Raw genomic sequence first — 20,179 nt, 5'->3', positions numbered from 1 at the left:
TATAACAGTTTTCTAAATGATAAAAAAAAGAAACAGTTAAATCATTCTTAATTTTACTGTTATCCTGGCCTCTCAAGAGATCTATTCTTGATATCCATAAAAAAAACTAGTGCTGTGGAATCCATGTTCTAAACTTGTGGGTGGGAAAGGAGGTGAAAATAATTCGTATTTGTGATTATCTTACTAATATTTTCCTTTTGTCTCCATATTAACATTTTAAAAAGTAACATTTAAAAATTATTCTTTCAAGATAATTATTTCTACTTGCTTAGCAGAAAATGTGTAATACTGTATGATCTATAACTGAATTATAATGGCTTGAATATAGATTTTTAATAATGGTTACCTTAATCAGGGCTTGGTTTTTTCCCCAGTTTGTTGCCCAGTCTAACTGCCAGCAGTTTCTCAACACTGTGTGGTTTGGACAAATGGCAGGCTACCGACGCAAGCACACGTGTAAGAAGATTTTGACTGTTTTGACAGTTGGCATCTTTTGGCCAGTTCTGTCTCTCTGTTACTTATTGGCCCCTAAATCTCGAGTAGGTCGAATAATTCACACTCCTTTTATGAAGTTTATTATTCATGGAGCTTCATATTTCACATTCCTGCTATTACTTAACCTGTATTCACTGGTCTACAATGAGGATAAGAAGAATACAATGGGGCCAGCACTTGAGAGAATAGACTATCTTCTGATAATATGGCTTATTGGTAAGTATCAGATGGATAAAAAGTTAGACAAAAGGTTCTGACATTGGTCATTTCATTGATCCAGCAATAATGTTGTGTGCTACTCTGTAGGAAATGAGAATTCCAATCAATGCTTGGCATCCCTTGGCTGGCTGGAGGATAAAGGGTGAAGGAAGTGACATACGTATGACCTAATGTTGTAGCAATTCTTAGTAGTCAAAGAAAGTAACACTTCATAGAGCTCCCTGCCAGAGGGAGTGACCAGGAATGCTATTTTGGAAGGTTTGGTAGAGTGCTGCTGTCTCAGGCAAGAATGATCATGTGGGATATGGTTTGGGATATTAAGATGATAATGTGAGAACTATGTATTTTAACTAAGTTGTGGGACTGTTTTAAATAATGACAAAAAAAAGTAAGCACATGTGTTCCTGATATGATTAGTTACTCCCTCCATAAGAGATAGTGAGAGATTGCTAGTGATTTTTTTCGTTGATGCCAAATTGAAAATTAAGAGTTCAGAGTTCATCTTAATTTTCAACACCCTTTTCATGACTGGGTCGTTTTGTTTGTTATGTCAGCTGTTCAGCCATTATGAGCCAATAGGTTTTTTTGGTCAGCCGCCTACAAAGCAGCTGTTTAATTTCTGCTAAGTCCTGCTTTTCTTTTTCTCGTTTTTTACAAAAATGTAGCTTTCGTTTGGAATTTTTAAAGTGATCTTGGTTCTCTCGTGACTTGGGGCAAGGTTTGAAATTAGGCTGATGTTTGATAGAATTTCAGTATTGGTAGTTAAAAGTTTCAAAAGGTAGAGAAAATGTAATTTAAAAGATCATATTAAGCTTCTTGGAAAAACACATTCAGTTAAAACTTTTCATGCACTTTATGCAAGTTGATAAAATTTATCTGGGTTGAAATACTTACAGATTCTTGGAATAAATATGTAATTATTTCAGCTCAATCAACTCCTATACTGTGTTTTCTTCTATTTCAAATTGATTTTGTTACTGTATGAGTTGTGGATCTCTGGAGCCTTGAGGATTTACCTATAGTTTCCCTACTCAAGGCCTTTATTGATGCAGCTTTATAAAAAAAAAAAAAAAATAGGATGGAATTTGGTCCAAGTGTTTGCTGCTGAGCAGTGCAAAATCTCTTCCTTCTAAGTTTTAAATAGGAAACCTCCACAGCAGTCTAGTCCCCTACAATCCAGGGAGGAGGAGACCACCAATTGAACCCAGTTTCCTGTGTGACAGTATAGAAAAAGATTGGTAACTTGGCCTTGCATTTCCAGTTCTGCTATGTTTGATTTTTAGTTCAATTTCAGATAAAAGGTAGAGCCACTGCAGAACTGGAAAATGGCTTAAGAAGAAAAATATTTGATTTTAGTCTTTTATGTAAAATCCTCTTATTTGGTATATGAAAATCATTGATTTTCCTCTTTCTCCTTTTGTTTTCTAATGGTATTTTAAATTTGTCTCCATTATATGTACTTCCTTTTTATATAGCAATATCATTGATAATATCAACACATCCCAGAGAAGCATATTTGCAAGTTAATTGTGGTTGGTGCAGAACCAGTAGAGGGAGCACAGATACTGCTTTTGAGTAGAGTAGGTCCCAAAACTTTCACTGTTCTGTTTTATGAATTTGTCAGCCCTTTTAATGGTTTTCTTTTAAAGTTGAAATCTCTAGGACTTTGAGAACCAAATTCTAACAGCCTTAACATATGTTAATACTTAAAACACTATAGACAGACATGTAATCTATATCCTCATTTGTTTGATTGGAAGTTTGTAAAATACTAGTGTTTCAAAGTTTACAGCTTGTGTCGAAATTGATTCTATTACTTTTAAAAAGATATACTTTGTGAGGTGATTTTGTTGAATGTCTAGAAATCTAAAAACTGTTCAATAATTCATAAGCATTTTTTAAACCGTATTTACTCAAAAGTACCAGCAAGTAATATCACATTGTGGATTGGTGATGGTATAGGTATGTATTAGGCCTGTCAAGCGATTAAAAAAATTAATCGCGATTAATCGCACTGTTAAACAATAATGGAATACCATTTATTTAAATAGTTTTGAATGTTTCCTACATTTTCAAATACACCACTACCCCGATATAACGCGACCCGATATAACACAAATTTGGATATAAGGCGGTAAAGCAGTGCTCCGGGGGGGCAGGGCTGCGCACTCTGGTGGATCAAAGCAAGTTCGATATAACGCGGTTTCACCTATAACGCGGTAAGATTTTTTGGTTCCCGGGGACAGTGTTATATCGAGGTAGAGGTGTATATTCATTTCAATTATAGCACAGAATACAAAGTGTACAGTGCTCACTTTATATTTATTTTTATTACATATATTTAAACTGTAAAAAAACAAAAGAAATAGTATTTTTCAATTCACCTAATACAAGTACTCTAGTGCAATCTCTTTATCATGAAAGTTGAACTTACAAATGTAGAGTGATGTACAAAAAAAAACTTCATTCAAAAATAAAACAATGTAAAACTTTAGAATCTACGAGTCCACTCAGTCCTATTTCTTGTTCAGCCAATCACTTAGACAAATAAGTTTGTTTACATTTGAAGGAGATAATGCTGCCTACTTCTTGTTCACAATGTCACCTGAAAGTGAGAACAGGTGTTCTCATGGCACTGTTGTAGCCAGCGTTGCAAGATATTTACATACCGGATGTGCTAAAGATTCATATGTTCCTTCTTGCTTAAACCATCATTCCGGAGGACATGCATCCATGCTGATGACAGGTTCTGCTCGATAACAGTCCAGAGCAGTGTGGTCCGACACATGTTCATTTTCATCATCAGAGTCAGATGCCATGAGCAGAAGGTTGACTTTCTTTTTTGGTGGTTCGGGTTCTGTATCTTCCTCATCGGAGTGTTGCTCTTTTAAGACGTTTGAAAGCATGCTCCAGACCTCGTCCCTCTCAGATTTTGGAAACCACTTCAGATTCTTAAACTTTGGGTCGAGTGCTGTAGCTATCTTTAGAAATCTCACATTGGTACCCTCTTTGTATTTTGTCAAATCTGCCGCAAATGTGTTCTTAAAATGAACATGTGCTGAGTCATTATCCGAGATTACTATAACATGAAATATATGGCAGAATGCGAGTAAAATAGAGCCGGAGACATACAATTCTCCCCTAAGGAGTTCAGTCACAAATTTAATTAATGCATTATTTTTTTAACAAGCGTCATCAGCATGGAAGCATGTCCTTTGGAATGGTGGCCGAAGCATGAAGGGGCATACAAATGTGTAGCATATCTGGCACGTAAATACCTTGCAATGCTGGCTACAAAAGTCCCATGCGAATGCCTGTTCTCACTTTCTGGGGACATTGTAAATAAGAAGTGGGCAGCATTATCTCCTGTAAATGTAAACAAACTTATTTGTCTTAGTGATTGGCTGAACAATAAGTAGGACTGAGTGGACTTATAGGCTCTAAAGTTTTGCATTGTTTTGTTTTTGAGTGCAGTTATGTAACAAAAAAAATCTACAGCACTCAACCCAAGGTTTAAGAATCTGAAGTGCCATCCAGAATCTGAGAGGGACGAGGTGTGGAGCATGCTTTCAGAAGACTTTAAAAGAGCAACACTCCAATACGGAAACTACAGAACCCAACCCCCCCAAAAAGAAAATCAACCTTCTGCTGGTGGCATCTGACTCAGATAATGAAAATGGACATGCGTTGGTCCGTTCTGTTTTGGATCGTTATCAAGCAGAACCTGTCATTAAAATGTTCTCTGGAATGGTGGTTGAAGTATGAAGGGATTCTTCAGCGCATCTGGCACATAAATATCTTGCAGCGTTGGCTACAGCAGTGCCATGTGAACGCCTGTTCTCACTTTCAGGTGATGTAAACAAGAAGTGGGGAGCATTATCTTCTGCAAATTGTAACCAGATTTGTTTGTCTGAGCGATTGGCTGAAGTAGGACTGAGTGGACTTGCAGGCTCTAAAATTTTACATTTGTTTTATTTTTGAATGCAGGTTTTTTGGACATAATTCTACATTTGTAAATTCAACTTTCATGATAAAGAGATTGCACTATAGTAAATAAATAAAAATAGATAAATAGTACTTGTACTAGGTGAATTGAAAAATACTATTTCTTTTTTTTACAGTGCAAATACTTGTAATAAAAAATAAATAGAAAGTGAGCACTGTACACTTTGTATTCTGTGTTGTAATTGAAATCAATATATTTGAAAATGTAGAAAACATCCAAAATATTTAAATAAATGGTATTCTATTATTGTTTAACAGTACGATTAATCCTGATTAATTTTTTTAATCGCTTGACAGCCCTAATAAATTGTAAAATCCAGAGAAATTTCTAGTAAGATTAGGAGTGATAATGATTTAATCCACAGGTGGAAAGAAGCCTCTTTAAGGAAAAACAATAGACCTAGCATACTTAAACCAGCCTCCAGTATAACAGTAGAGACTGTGCACTAAAGATATGTTCCATGCTCCATGAGTAATTCTATGAGCAACACATATTTGACAAGATTTTGTGTCTGGACAAAGGGAGGACAAAACTCAATACTATTCAGATAGATGTACAAAATGTCCCCTTTCCTCCTTCTCACTAAAACACTTCGAAAAGAAGTAGGTGCCCTTATTTTAGTTTAAACGCAAAACAAAACACCGATCTGGAACACACTAGAACTAGTAGAAAGCCTATACAGTATAATACAATGACATCTTTTTGTTTTCTTTTTCTCTCCACCAGGAATGGTGTGGTCAGATGTCAAAAGACTTTGGTATGAAGGCCTGGAAGACTTTTTAGAAGAATCTCGTAATCAGCTTAGTTTTGTCATGAATTCCCTCTATTTGGCAACTTTTGCTCTCAAAGTAGTTGCTCATAACAAGGTGAATATCCACAACTCAGATCTCAAGCCCAACTGGGGCTGTTTGGGGGGAAATACAGATTTTTTTTTTATTTTGACAAGGGCTTAGGAAAAATAATTCTGCAGTCCTAAATACTTAAGGCCATAGTCTCATCTTGGTCTGCACATATTTAACACTGATGCAGAACATAAGCACATGAGGGGCTAGCAACAGTTTCTATTTTGAAATTGTAGTTTTGCTAGAGGTAAGGATGTTTTGTTGCATTTGCTTAAACTCCAGAAATAGGGTATGAACTTATGCACATACCCCTGTCTGAAACTGGCACGTCAGCTACCCTGATTCTTTAGCTTTTTAGAGAGAACTAGTATTGACCTATATTAAGGTTGCTGAACACTTTCTATTATAGAACATTTTTTTTTTTAAACTCTAACACCTCAGTTGTATGCAGCAGGCCTTTTAAATTCAGCAGGGAGAAAGCCCTGAGGCCAGAAAAGTGCCTTTTCTTTTCTCCATTAAATCTGTTGACTGAGGTGTATAACCTTTGAAAATCGCCATTTCCTTTCTGTTGGTTACATCATAAGCATAGTTTTGTTAGCTTGCAGAAATAACTGAACATGAATAGTCTCAAAGTCTGGGCTAATGCAGCAGCAGCAGACACTGGAATGGGAACCTTATAGCAGATCTCCGCTCTGGCAAATGAGAAGGAAGAGAACCTGGTCAGGCATCCCTGAACCTAGCACATGTTTCATCTCCCCTCTCCGTGGGTGGGGAAATCACATGGGAAGGAAACTTCTGTTTCCTGGCGGGGGAGGCAGAGCGTGCCAGGCTGTCCCTGACTACTTGCCCAGATCCAGCAAATAGGTTTGGTGGTCATTCCCCTGCTGGGAAAACAGCCTTCTCCTGCGGCCAGCTAATTTAGTTATCTTGTACTTCAAGGTGTGCAATAATGTTGAAAATTCAAGGTTCAAACCTAGGTGATGGTGAGGCATTATAAGTTTCTTCAGTGGCACATGACAGAATTTGTTTTTACCCTTTCCTTTTAAAAAAAAAAAAAGAGTCTAGGAAATTACATACAAAAAACCTACATTTAACAAACCTCATTAAGATTGAAAAATCAAGAATTTGGATGTTAGGAAATGCCAGAATGCAGGTTGCCACTTCAGCCTTCATTCCTTAATCCACCTGGCAGGTGTGTACATTATGAAACAGTCTTTTGTTACATGGTCATGTACTATTTTTTTTCCATGGGATCGCAGTCTCATTTAGTGTACAGGATAGATGGTGTTCAGGGAGTGAATCAGGATTGTATAATCATTGAGGCTGTTTGAAGGATCCGTAACTCATTTGCTCTGTAAGGTGTGCGGAGAATAAGGTAACAGACTGCATGAAGAGAAAGGCTTGGCTTGGTGTTAAGGTGAATGCCACCTAAGAAAACTGAATTCTGTCCTTCCCCCGGCCACAATCTTATGTGTTGCTCAACAAGTCACTTAAACCAAATTTCTGACAGGTGGCCTCTAATCCTGTGTTCCTCATTTTCTGTGTAGCCGTCTTGAGATAGCTGGGGCTTGACTTGTAAACGTGTTGAACATTCATAAATGAAACTGAAGTCAATCAGAGCTGTGAATGCTCAATACCTCTGGCAATAGTGCTTGCAACCCCTCCCATCATGGTATCATCTGCAGACTTTATAAGTGTACTGTATGCCATTCTCCAAATCATTTATGAAGGTATTGAATAGATCCGGGACTAGGACAGATGTCTATTGGACCCCACTCGTTATGCCCTTCCAGTTTGACTGTGAACCACTGATAACTACTCTCTGAGTACAGTTTTCCAATCAGTTCTGCACGCACCTTAAAATATTTGTGAAGCACTTGGTGATGAGCACACTAGGAAAGACCATTAGAAAATGAATTCTATATTCATTGCAGGCATGGATGGTGTGCAGTAAATAAGGCAGGGACCACTAATTGAATGATGAAAATAAAAAATATTGAACAGCTTCCTCATTCCATACTCGGGGAAGAAAAAGCTTACAGGGTTGTAACGCCTCATATAATTATACTTGGTGCTTTCTGATAATGAAACATTAAACAGACAATCATTATTGGTACATGAGACTATAATCACAAACAGCTTCTGCCCTTCCCGAGGAGTTGGAAAAAGAAGTAAAATCGCAGTCATTCAGAGAGAGTCCTCTGACAAGAAATATGAGGATCATTTTCTTATTTGCTAAATACAGAAATATTTCTGTAACCTTGTCCTCTGATATTTCAGTCTGATAATTATGGAAAGCTTTTCAAGAGAGATGCCCCTCTACAAACTTCTAGTCCATACAGTTCCACCATTCTTTTCAACCCTTCTGTTGTACATGGATGTTTAGTCTACTTCCCAGTGGCAACACTGTAATGTCAGCATTAATTGTGTTATTTTATTGCTGATCATTTTTTAGAAGATGGAATTGTTTTAGCGAGCAGTAGGGTGGTCCAGTGTTTAGGTTGCTAGCCTGGGACTTGGGAGATCTGGATTCAGTTCTTACTTTGCCACAAACTGCCTGTGTGGACTTCGCCAAGTCACTTAGTCTCTCCATGTCTTGGTTCCTCAACTTTAAAATGGGATAATAGCACTTCTGTACCTCACTGAAGTGTTATGAGGATAAAAATATTAGTTTGTGAGGTGCTCAGATATTACAGCCCTATATCAGGGCCTATACCAAGGCCCGGTGTGGTATGTTATTCATGCACATAGTGAGTGTCCCTATTTCAGAGTTTACAATCTAAATAGACAAGACAGAGTAGGAGGGAAAACAGTATCTTAGATATCATGGGAAAGGGGAGTTTAAAGCCCATGAGGCTCTGAAATGAGAATTGATACAGGGAAAGAAATGCAGAGGGAAAACTGGAGAGAGACAAAGACAGAAGAAAAAGGAAACTAAAAAAGGATGAAGCCGAAAGGTGGGAAACAAAGGTCAGAGATAGCAATAATCTTAAAGTTGATATATTGTCCCATGGAGTGCTGAATGTGATATTGAACAAATAATAACAAAACAATTCAGTTACACATTAAAGTCGTAGTCTACCCTTGGACATTTTCAGAAAGTTCTATTGGGAGTTTTACTGTGGATTGAGGGGAGTATTTAATCCTAAATTTATACCCTTGGTCAATGGACAGTAATTAAAAGTGGAATTCAGATCTCTCCATTCTGAGTGATCATGCCTTTCAACAAAACCTGAACCTCTCCCAAAACTCTTCATTGCTTTTGAGGTCCTTATGCTGAGTTTTTTTAAGTATTATCTAGGAAGATCTTGGGGTTGGAAATAAACCTATGTGCTGTTACCTCTGCTTGGCTGTCATAAAAGAAACCTTCTTGATAGATCAAATTGGCCATTAGACTACTTACTTTTCTTCTGGCAAAATTCCTCCTCAAGACTCAAAAGCTCATTCAGTCAGAGCATTCTCCACATCATGGACAGAAGGAAACAGAGCATAAAGAAATCTGTAGGGCAGCTGTTTGATCACTGGTGCATTCCATCATCTTTCAGTATAAGTGATCCTGGGCTGGATTGCTATCATTTGGGCCAGACATGCTCCTATCTGCAGATGCAGCTTTCTGCCATACCATAGTCTTATGGCCTGCCATGAAATAATAAATGCCAAAATTATGTATGCTCACTCCTGCCCTCCCTCTCTTTTGATCTGTTTCTTATTGCTTATGATTTCTCAAGTGTGACCTCTTGAGAGTGGCAGATATCAGATGTGTGAAGGGTAGAAGTGTGTGTATACTCATAAGACATCCATCATTCTAAAGGAATCATTATCTCGTAAGTCCTCTCCCCTTCCAAAATTGGTTAAGACCTGCAAGTCTATCATCATTACATAAGTTGGTTTGTTCTGTGTTTTACAGTATTTTTTTACTTATCGTTATTTGTTTTACAGTAGTGCCTATATCAGGGCCCTGTGTGGTAGGTGCTGTTCATGCACTTAGTGAGAGTCCCTATTTCAAAGAGTTTACAACCTAAATAGGTAATACAGAGTAGGAAGGAAAACAACACCCAGAGAAGAAGTGACTTTCCCAAGCGCCCACAGTAGAGGTGAGTGGCAGAGCCTTGAATTGAACCTAAGTCACCTGACTCCCAGTTCAATGTTCTATCTACTAACCACTCTGGCTTGTATCTGTATAAAGTGTTGTTTTAGCTATATAGAATACATTGTCTGAAGGCAAACTCATCATTTATTGTAGAATACCTTTGAATTACAATTGTAATAGTTTTTTTTTTTTTTAAATAATGTAAGTAACTTCAGCTTTTTGTTTTGAAACTCTAGTTCCATGATTTTGCTGATAGAAAGGACTGGGACGCATTCCATCCTACACTGGTGGCAGAAGGTCTCTTTGCTTTTGCTAATGTTCTTAGTTACCTTAGACTCTTCTTCATGTATACAACCAGTTCTATCCTAGGACCACTTCAGGTAAATAATATTGCTGACAGAGAAAATGATAGACTTGAACTTGTACATATGTATTATGATATAGTCTTTAATTGCATGATCATATACTGTTTTTTCCATATTCCCCTCCCTCATTCAGGGTACAGGATGGACACAAGTGGCGGGGGGTGGGGGTGGGGAGGCAAAATTAAGATTGAGCATTCAAATCTGGGATTCCGAACTTTATGGAGTGCTTGACTTTGCAACCTAACATTCTTTTAACAGATTTATTTTGGCTCTAATAAAATGTAGCCCCTTAATTGTGCTCTGAAAAGGAAAAGTAATAGAAATTTCACATGTTGAATTTTTTAAAAAAATTCAAGATAGAAGTTACTTTAGAAAGAATATTTGTGTTTTATAGCCGATTATAGAAAGAGGAGTTAATGTTAATCTTCTCAAACTGTTCTTTTCTCTTGTCTTTGTGTCTCTCTCTAGCTATGGTTCTGTATCTCAGTTATTTTGCCACTTTTCTTTTTATTTTTCTCATTTTTCTTCCCCACACACATGTGCTCACACAATGAAAAAGCATTTGCCTACTTTCAGGCAGCTACTTAACATATTGATATTAAAGTAAGAGTATTACTTTAATTTCAGTGTATTTGTACTATAAACATATCTCCTACATTTCAAAGAGGTTTGCTGTTTAACATACCTGTTTATGTACTATATCTATCTTATGTATTTTTATTAGGCAGCTATGTAGTGAAGTCAAAATTCTGAATAAACAAAAATAGTCAACAGTCACCCTATTCAGTTTCACACTGAATCTTGTTATTACTGTTGACCAGTACAACTTGAGCAACAACTCTTAAAGTATTTTCCAAAAGTAGGTCACAAGTTCAAATAGTAGTAATTAAACATGGTGTGGCACCCCAATAGAGAAAAATGAAGGGAAGCTACTGTGTTCTGTTGGCTGTTAGAGATATTTTTAAGTACTGAATCATTTTACGTGTTGGCCTATGAAACCTATTTTAAGAAAAAAGTCAGATATAAGTTTATTAGTACTAGATATATTAAAAAGAGCTTTTTACAAAATTTGGTTTTGTATACTAACATTTTCAGCTTTCAAGTTGTCTACAAATTATAAACACTTGGAAAGATATAATATGATTATGGTTAGAATAACAGGTATCTGATCTGTGTACTAGTTGCCTGGTCCACTGTACTCTGAAGAAAGTGCCTTTTTTTTTTTTTTTTTTAAACTTCCATGCAGCTTTCATGTTTTGGCGGCATAATTTTGTTTTGCTGGGTTTTGTAACTTGTTTTGAAAGGATGAAAATTATAAAATTAAGGAAATACTAAATCTGACAGCTCTTACTCTCTGACCTAGGTCACAGCTTGGTACAGAGATCCCTTACTTTTCATATAGTCCAAAGATGTATACATCCTATAAAATAGCAGTGTACTACTAATTTCTGGATCCAAAATATATATAATGCCCCCAAAACAAGAAAGCTGCATGAAGTAAAACTAAAATCACTTTCTTTAGAACACAGTGGACCACAGTGCAGCACATAAGATGGCTCGTCTGTCTGTCTTTCCATAGTATTATAGCTGTTTTGGTCCCCAGATATTAGAGAGAAGGTGGGTGAGATAATATTTTTTATTGGACCAACTTCTGTTGGTGATAGAGAAAAGCTTTTATGCTACACAGAGCTCTTCTTCAGATCTGGAAAGGTACTCAGAGTGTCACAGCTAAATAGAAACTGGAACAGATTATGTAGTATAAGTAGTTAACACATATTCTAAGGGATCATTCAAGGTGAAGTGACCCGTTAACACCCTGCAGTCATAGGACAAAAACGGGGGTTAGTAGGCTATAGATTGTCATAATAAAGACACTAGAATTATGGCTTATTAAGACCATGATTGGTACTGTCTAGCAAAGTTATAAATTTAAGCTCGCAGGCTTGTCTTTTGAAGGTGTTGTGCAGGTTTCTTTTGAGGGCGGAGACTGAGAAATCAGATATGGAGTGATCATTTTGTGAAAAATGTTCACCCCCGGGTGATTATGGTGTTTTTGTCTTTTATCGTTTTTCTGTGAGAGTTCATTTGTGAGCGTAAGGATTGTCTGTTTTCACCCATATAGTTGTTGTTGGAGCATTTAGTGCAGTGGATGAGGTACACCACATGTTGTGATAGGCATGTGTAGAGCCCATGGATCTAGAAAGGTGTGTTGTGGAAGGTATTGATCATCATAGAATCATAGAATCATAGAATATCAGAGTTGGAAGGGACCTCAAGAGGTCATCTAGTCCAACCCCCTGCTCAAAGCAGGACCAATTCCCAGCTAAATCATCCCAGCCAGGGCTTTGTCAAGCCGGGCCTTAAAAACCTCCAAGGAAGGAGACTCCACCACCTCCCTAGGTAACGCATTCCAGTGTTTCACCACCCTCCTAGTGAAATAGTTTTTCCTGATATCCAACCTGGACCTCCCCCACCGCAACTTGAGACCATTGCTCCTTGTTCTGTCCTCTGCCACCACTGAGAACAGCCGAGCTCCATCCTCTTTGGAACTCCCCTTCAGGTAGTTGAAGGCTGCTATCAAATCCCCCCTCATTCTTCTCTTCTGGAGACTAAACAATCCCAGTTCTCTCAGCCTCTCCTCATAAGTCATAGCAGTGGAGATATATCTGCATGTTTTGAATCTGTTGTTATGGCAGGACGTGGTGCCACTTTGAGTTGGTGGGTCCTGGTCTGGAGCTTTCTTCTGAGGGTGAGGTTGGGAAGTTGTTTGAAGGCCAGAAGAGGGGGACTTGGGAAAGATTTCTTTGAGGATGTGGTCTCCATTGTGTGGATTGTAATTGGTTAACGATGTTCCACATAAGTTCCAGAGTGGGGTGGTAGGTGACAATTAGGGGATGTGCGGTCAGGAGGGGTTTTATTTCTGTATTGAAGCAGATTCTGTTGGGATATTTGGGTAGTTCATTCCATGATGCGATATTCTTCTTTGGTGGAGTGTCCTTGTTTGGTGAAGGCGGTTTTAAGTGTGTTTCTAACTTTTTTTCTTGGAGCATATTCTGTGGTATCAATAGGCCTGGCTGTAGATAACCAATTTCTTGGTGTGTTTGGAGTGGTTACTTGATCTGTGAAGGTAAGTATTGTGATCTGTTGGTTTCTTGTATATAGTTGTCTGTAGGGTTCTACTGTTGCACCTGATTGTGGTTTCCAGGAAGTTGATGCTGGTGTAGGACTGTTCTAGAGAGAATTTAATGGACGTGTGGTGGTTGTTGAAGTTATGGTGGAAATCTATGAGGAGTTTAGTTCGTCTGTCCAGGGGATCAAAATATCATTGATGTGTCTCAGGGGCATCCTTGGTTTCATAGTACAGTTGTCCAGAAATATCTCCTTAAGGTAGCCAGTGAAGAGGTTGGCATATTGGGGAGCCATCCTAGTATCCAGGGCTGTTTCCATGGTTTGAACAAAGTGTGTGTGTGTTATGTAAAATTGTTATGGGTTAGGATAAAATGGATGAGTTTAGCAATGAGTTTGGGGTGGATATCTGAGTGCTGTCCATTGTATTGTAGATATTTGAGGCAGACAACGATTCCGTCGTTGTGAGGTATATTGGTGTATAGGGAGGCAAGGATGGTGTTCTGAGGGAGGTTGTTAATGTTGCGGAGTTTCTGGAGGAAGTCAGTTGTGTCTATCTATCGTGTATATTCGTAGTGACTCAGAGATTAGGGTTACATTTTTACATGGTTAAATCTGTTTTAGAGCTCACATACCCCGTGATGTAAGGGCCATCATATGTGCTGTAAATATTAGATTGTGGAATAACTTTGTAGTACTTAAATGTGGGAAACAGCTCATACTGTATTTTTGTTTAAATGTCATACATTTTACATAGACCTAATAATGCACGTAGGCCTTATCTATATTGGAAAAATAGACCAATTTAATTTGTTTTGAAAAATGATTTAGTTAAACTACTGCAGACTTTTATTTTAGGTGCACTTACATTGGTAACTTAGGGACATGCATCTAAATTAGCTGTATATTTTTTGTGGAGTAGTAATGTACCCCACCAATGGGTGTAGGTATGGTATTTTGTGGTCTACACTGAATTATGCTACCTACAGTTTTGGTGACTTCGATGTCCGTATTAAATGCTACATCTACTCTTAAAAGGAACTTGATAAATTGGTGTTAGCATTATTGTTCAGATGCAGCACACCCCAATGTTTGTTGCTCATTTGCACTTTGTCATCTGCATTAAATTATGAGTGCAGGATATTGTGTGCAAATTAATGATTTACCATTTATTGAAAGGCAGTAATTTGCATTGTTAGTACCTAAAATTTTTTCTTAAACATTTTGTTTTGCCTATAATAACTTAAATTGTTTTTCAGAAATCAGTTTAACTGGTTTAAGGAAAACCATTTGTTTTACGTATTTTGTAACACATTAATTATCCTGTAGCCTAATTGATGGATTGATGTATTGATTATTGATTAATTTCTTAGGCCACCGTAGTCAATAAGGGTTCAGTCTAATAAGTGGCTACAGCATCAGAAAGATTATTAACAATGTCATTAGAATGAGAGATTGACGAAGCACATGAGAAACAGCTGCAATTTATCACAAGTCCCTCTATTAACAAACCCACGAAGTAGATAGTTTACAGTCCCACAAACACTGAAATACAACAAAAGAAAGGGTGCAAAGTGTTAGCTCTATGATTGGCATCACTCATTTTTGCCTCTTGCTGGGGAACCCTGAAGTGTCACTCATTATCTTCCTCCACATCTTCATCGTCACCATCATCGCCAGTGGATATCATCCTAGCGTCTCCTAAGACACGCAGGCCAAGATACAACTTTTATAATATGCTGTGCTGACACTCACTGGGGTTCATACATATTTCTGGAGGTTTCAACCCCTTTTCCTTATTTGAACTTCCACGCCCCACTACTTTTGGGATGCTCCACTTTTCATAGGTTAACTTGTTAGTTCCCCTTATAGTTGTTAACATGTATGTTACTCAGTCACCAGGACAACTTGCTGACACCCGATGTCTGCAAAAATCCCCATAAAACTCTAAGCAGCTTCATCTGGTACATTGCAATATATATTTTCTAAATATTAGCAGTTTAACGCATGTATTCCTGTGACTGTTTCATCTTGTGATCCAGGGTAACTCCTCAGACAGCTGCTCAAATCTACCTGTTTTTAGGCCTGAGGCCTTGTTTGTCTAAGCCTAATATCTTACAGGCCTGTTGGTTATGTGTTACAATGTTAAGAAATACTTACATTTCATCTCTATTTCCTAAATATACCTGATATTGTCTGTTCTTGGCTACAGTCCTGAATTCTGATACAAAGGTATTGACATTAAATTTAAAAATGTAGGGTTCACAATATTTTTTCTGGTAGGGACTGAGTGAAGGAATATTGATAAGTTATTAATATTTCATTGTTAATGGAAATTGGTAATCTGTTCCACAGATTTCAATGGGGCAGATGTTGCAAGACTTTGGAAAATTCCTAGGGATGTTCCTTCTTGTCTTGTTCTCATTCACAATTGGATTGACCCAACTGTATGACAAAGGATTTACTGTAAATGAAGAGAAGGACTGTGCAGGGATCTTCTGTGAACAGCAAAGCAATGACACATTCCATTCGTGAGTTTTAGAATGTTAAATAAAATATTAATTTAAAAAATCTGCTGCAGGACATTTACACTGACTCTGCAGGATATTTACCTGAGTGGTGTGTGTATACTGGAAAATTATGACCTGGATTCACCATAGTTGCAGCTCCACCAATGGTATCAACTGAACATTAATGTATTGGCAGGTCTCTAAGTAAGGATAGATAACACACTGGTAAAAACACAAGCATCAAGTCTATTCACCAGTACAACGTGAGTGGTTTGAATTTCACAAAAAACAGTGTAGACTCAGCCTATTGAGGTTAAAATGACGTTCCCTAACACAATTAAGAAACTGTTTCCTACTGTCCACACTTGTAATAAAAAAAAAGGTATAATGTGGGCATTTCCACTTATAGTATACAACAGTACTAGCACGCTGTTGTTACAGTGCAGGCGGTCTGTGGAGTATTGTGATTCCCAACAATCCATTATGAAATTCCATTTTCTGTGATATTTAAAACTAGTACTGGGATAAAAATTTGCCTACAAGACCTACCCTTGGTAAGCTTTTATTTAGTTATTTATTTAGTGAGGTAAACAAATTTAATGCATATGACGTGAGGACTTAATAGCACCAACTTGAGCAAACAAGTGCTGTCATTACACAAGCTTTGCTCTACTTATTGGATTAGTATTTAGATATCAAGTGATGAAAAGCTACTAGCTAACCTACATTGCTGCCTACTACAATTGGTTTTTATGCTTGTAAGTACAAAATTGTAAAAGAAGAAACATAGAAAAGTTTCAATTTACAGATACTTTCTTCCATTTCAGTCAGCTAAAGATGTCTTTAAAATTTTTTTGAAGGCTGTTAAAATAATAATATAAATTGGAGTGCTTTGGTATTTTTTAAATTGTAGAATGACAGAGACATTAAATTTGTGTATGCACAGTGACAATTTTTTCATAATTCTGATAAGCAGAAAATTTGCACACTGTGGGTTGATCCATATGTTCCTTCCTACATTAACAACTTCAAGATGAACTATAAAGACTCAAAAATGTTTATTTTTTTTTTCTAAACTATACCTGTTTAAACTGTAGTGATTAGAAATTTGAGGTTCATTGTATTTTAATATATTGTGAAGTGTCTCCACAGCAGCTGGGCATTAAGTTGAAATCAAGGTGCCTTGAAGATATATACTACAGTATGGCTTATAAACTCAGTGATCTGCAGATAATAAAAATGTTTCATATGCGTCCACTGAGATTATAAAGTTGAATTACTTGGTGACTGTCTCTCTGGGAGAACTAGAACTTCTTCAGTGGTAGTGTTTCGTTATTATGTTGATCAGTTACCATTAAATACTGAACCTCACTCATATAAGACCTGATCCAAAATTCAGTAAAGTCAATCAGAGTCCTTATAGTCACTGTGTTGGGCATTGGATTAAGCCAATGTTGCATCTAGATATTGTCTATTTTTTTTTTTTTTTGGAGGGGAAGGGTTGAGAAAAAGTATTTTAGGGAAAACTACTATTTGAAATGGAAAGAAAAGCTCATCACTTAGGGCCAGATTGTGATACCCTTACTGACAAGTCTGTAGCACTTTACTCTATAAATAGCCCTGCTGATTTGTGGGACTGCTTATGATATAAAGAACTAGTCAACATAAATAACAGTATCCGTCTGGCCCTTAATTAGTAATAATTGAATGTGGCTGGCAGTTCATGCTGAATAATTGAATTCACATGTTAATTTCTTTTACATTTGTGTGAAGGTTTTTTAATGTGATCTAACCATAGATTATTTTGTTTTTGTAGGTTTATTGGCACCTGCTTTGCTCTGTTCTGGTACATATTCTCCCTAGCACATGTAGCAATCTTTGTCACTAGATTTAGCTACGGTGAAGAATTGCAGTCTTTTGTGGGCGCTGTTATTGTTGGTACCTACAACGTAGTGGTTGTGATTGTCCTTACCAAGCTCTTAGTGGCAATGCTTCATAAAAGCTTTCAGCTGATAGCAGTAAGTAAATTAATTATGTATTATTTTTTAAGTCAAAGTGTCAGCAATGTTCTTGGTGCTGTACAAGAGAGAGTTAGTCTCTACACTGAGGATTCTACTCTAATGCCTGATTGTGGAAACACACACATGAGTAACTTTATGCACGCAAATAGTTTCTATGAGTTCAGATGCATAAGTATTTATAGGGTCATGAACTGAATGGCAGAGATCAGACAAGAATGTTTGGCTTGTTTATTTTCCCTGTTTTAATTGTATCAAAGTATTGTAGTGTTACAATTTTTTTAAGTGCGGACACGTGGGAATTAAAGATGAAGTCTAATGGCAGCTGAGTATAGAATCAGTTTTTGTCAGTTCATTGAACCTTTTGGTTATTTTAGATATTTTTTTAAGTGCATTTAACATGTGAGTTATACACACTAGTAGTTGACTTTTTTTATGCCATAGCATATATTGGTGAATTTATTCATTGTTTGTGTTTAAGGTACTGGAAAATGTAAACCACATAAAGTTACTAACATAAATTCTCATAACATTACATATTTTTTTACAGACTCTCTTGTTCATTTTACCACTGTTATCTTAATATTTCTGATATTTTAGAATCATGAAGACAAAGAATGGAAATTTGCTCGTGCCAAGCTTTGGCTTAGCTACTTTGATGATAAATGCACACTACCTCCACCTTTCAATGTCATTCCCTCTCCCAAGACTATCTGCTATCTCTTCAACAGCCTTAGTAAATGGATCGGCTCTCATACTTCAACTGGCAAAGTCAAACGTCAGAATAGCCTAAAGGTAAGAAATTGTCTGGAAAGTTAAGTGTATGTTAACAATCATACAAATATTCCTTGCTAAAATGAACCTAAGAGAATTTATCTTGTTGTCTACTCTGGAAGTTCCTATCATGCTGTGGGTAGTATCATAAATAAATCACAATAATATATTCTAAGTATAGTCTTAGTTATATTCAAAATAATGGTTAAGCTGATAGGGGATTCAGTTGATGAAGAATTAAAGAGTAAGAATATAATTGCCCATCAACATATTTTTATGGAAAATGGTTCTTATCGAACGAACCTGATGTAATTCTTTGAAGAGATTATAAGTTTAGTTGATGAAAGTAACTGAGTAAATGTAATATACTTAGGTAAGATCTTTGATGTAGTACCACATGACACACTGATTAAAAATTAGCACTATACAATATCTGCAGAGCCCACATTAAATGAAATAAGAAGTGGCTACCTGATGGAGCTCAAAAAACATTGTCAGTGGGGAATCCTTATCAAATGCGGGGTGGGAGGAGGAGGATCTAGTGGGGCTCTGCAATGATCAGTAAAAAGCCTGATGCTATTCAGCATTTTTGTCAATGATCTGGAAGTAAATATAATCCACTGCTGATTAAATTGGTGGCTGACACAAAGATTAGTTGAGTGGTAAATAATAATGACATACAGAGCAATTTGGGATTGCTTGGTAACCTGGGCCCATTCAGACAAAATGTGTTTAAATACAGCCAATACAAAGTTATACATCCAATAATGCAGGCCATACCTGTAGAACAGGGGACTGTAAATTCTGGAATGCAATGATTATGTAAAGGATTTAAGGGTCCTGTTGGACAAGCAACTCCAGTGTGATACTATGACAAAAAACAGCTAATGTGATCTTTGGATGTATAAATAGGGAAGTAGTCAGCAGACATAGGGAGGTGATTTTTATCTGTGGATACGGGATCGGTGAGATCAATAATAGAATACCATGTAACAGTTCTGGTGCCTGCATTTTAAAAAGGATGTTGAAATATTGAAGAGGGTGCAGACAAGCACCATAAAAATGATTACAAGGCTGGAGAAAATGCCCTACAACAATGAGAGATTTGAAGATCTCAGTCTGTGTAGTTTCTCAGAAAGAAGATTGACTTGATTACAGCATATAAGTATCTTCACAGGGAGAAAATATGGGATACTAAAGGCTTATTTAATCTAGCGGGAAAAGGCATGACAAGAACCAGTGATAGCTGGAAGCTGAAGCCAGAAAATTCATTGTTTAAAATGTGTTCCTCATTTCTAATTTGAAAGTGCTTAACCTTCAGAACGAACTACCAAGAGAAGTGGTGGATTAGGTCTTCAAATAAAGATTGGATGTCTTTCTAGAAGATGCTTTAGCCAAACACAAGTTATTAAACTCAAGATGGGGTAACTGGGTGAAATATAATGGCCTGTGATATAGAGAAAATCAGACCAGATGATCTAATGGTTCCTTCTGGCCTTAAACTCTGTTAGACTATGAATCCAAAATATAACTCAGCACAGAACAGGAACAAAACAAATTATTTCAGATTTTAATTGAGGTTTTTAATTAAGGCTGGCATAATTTTCATGTTTCAACAAAACAAAACCTGCTCACCAAATATTTAATGGCCCTGCTGCTTGATGTAAAACCTATTAACACTTTTTTCTTCAGTGCTGAAATTTGTAATAATTTTGAAAATGGTGCAGTTAGAAT

At 36.9% G+C, this 20,179-nt stretch overlaps 1 protein-coding gene across 2 annotated transcripts in view; it reads left to right on the top strand.

Annotated features, from left to right (window-relative positions):
• The window catches only part of TRPC1 (transient receptor potential cation channel subfamily C member 1), a 38,477-nt gene that overhangs the window by 14,789 nt on the left and 3,509 nt on the right, over positions 1-20,179 (top strand). For both annotated transcript variants that reach the window (XM_005303274.4, XM_065557949.1), the window contains 6 exons: positions 375-711; positions 5,447-5,586; positions 9,889-10,032; positions 15,499-15,674; positions 17,470-17,671; positions 18,272-18,466. In XM_005303274.4, coding sequence (XP_005303331.1) covers positions 375-711; positions 5,447-5,586; positions 9,889-10,032; positions 15,499-15,674; positions 17,470-17,671; positions 18,272-18,466 — 1,194 coding nt within the window. The remainder of the gene's footprint in view (positions 1-374; positions 712-5,446; positions 5,587-9,888; positions 10,033-15,498; positions 15,675-17,469; positions 17,672-18,271; positions 18,467-20,179) is intronic.

The sequence above is a fragment of the Chrysemys picta genome, chromosome 9 (genome assembly GCF_011386835.1).
Source record: "Chrysemys picta bellii isolate R12L10 chromosome 9, ASM1138683v2, whole genome shotgun sequence".
NCBI classification, from domain to species: domain Eukaryota; kingdom Metazoa; phylum Chordata; order Testudines; family Emydidae; genus Chrysemys; species Chrysemys picta.
The sequence above is the reverse complement of the archived record's forward strand: the minus strand, read 5'-3'. Positions and strand labels throughout refer to the sequence as shown.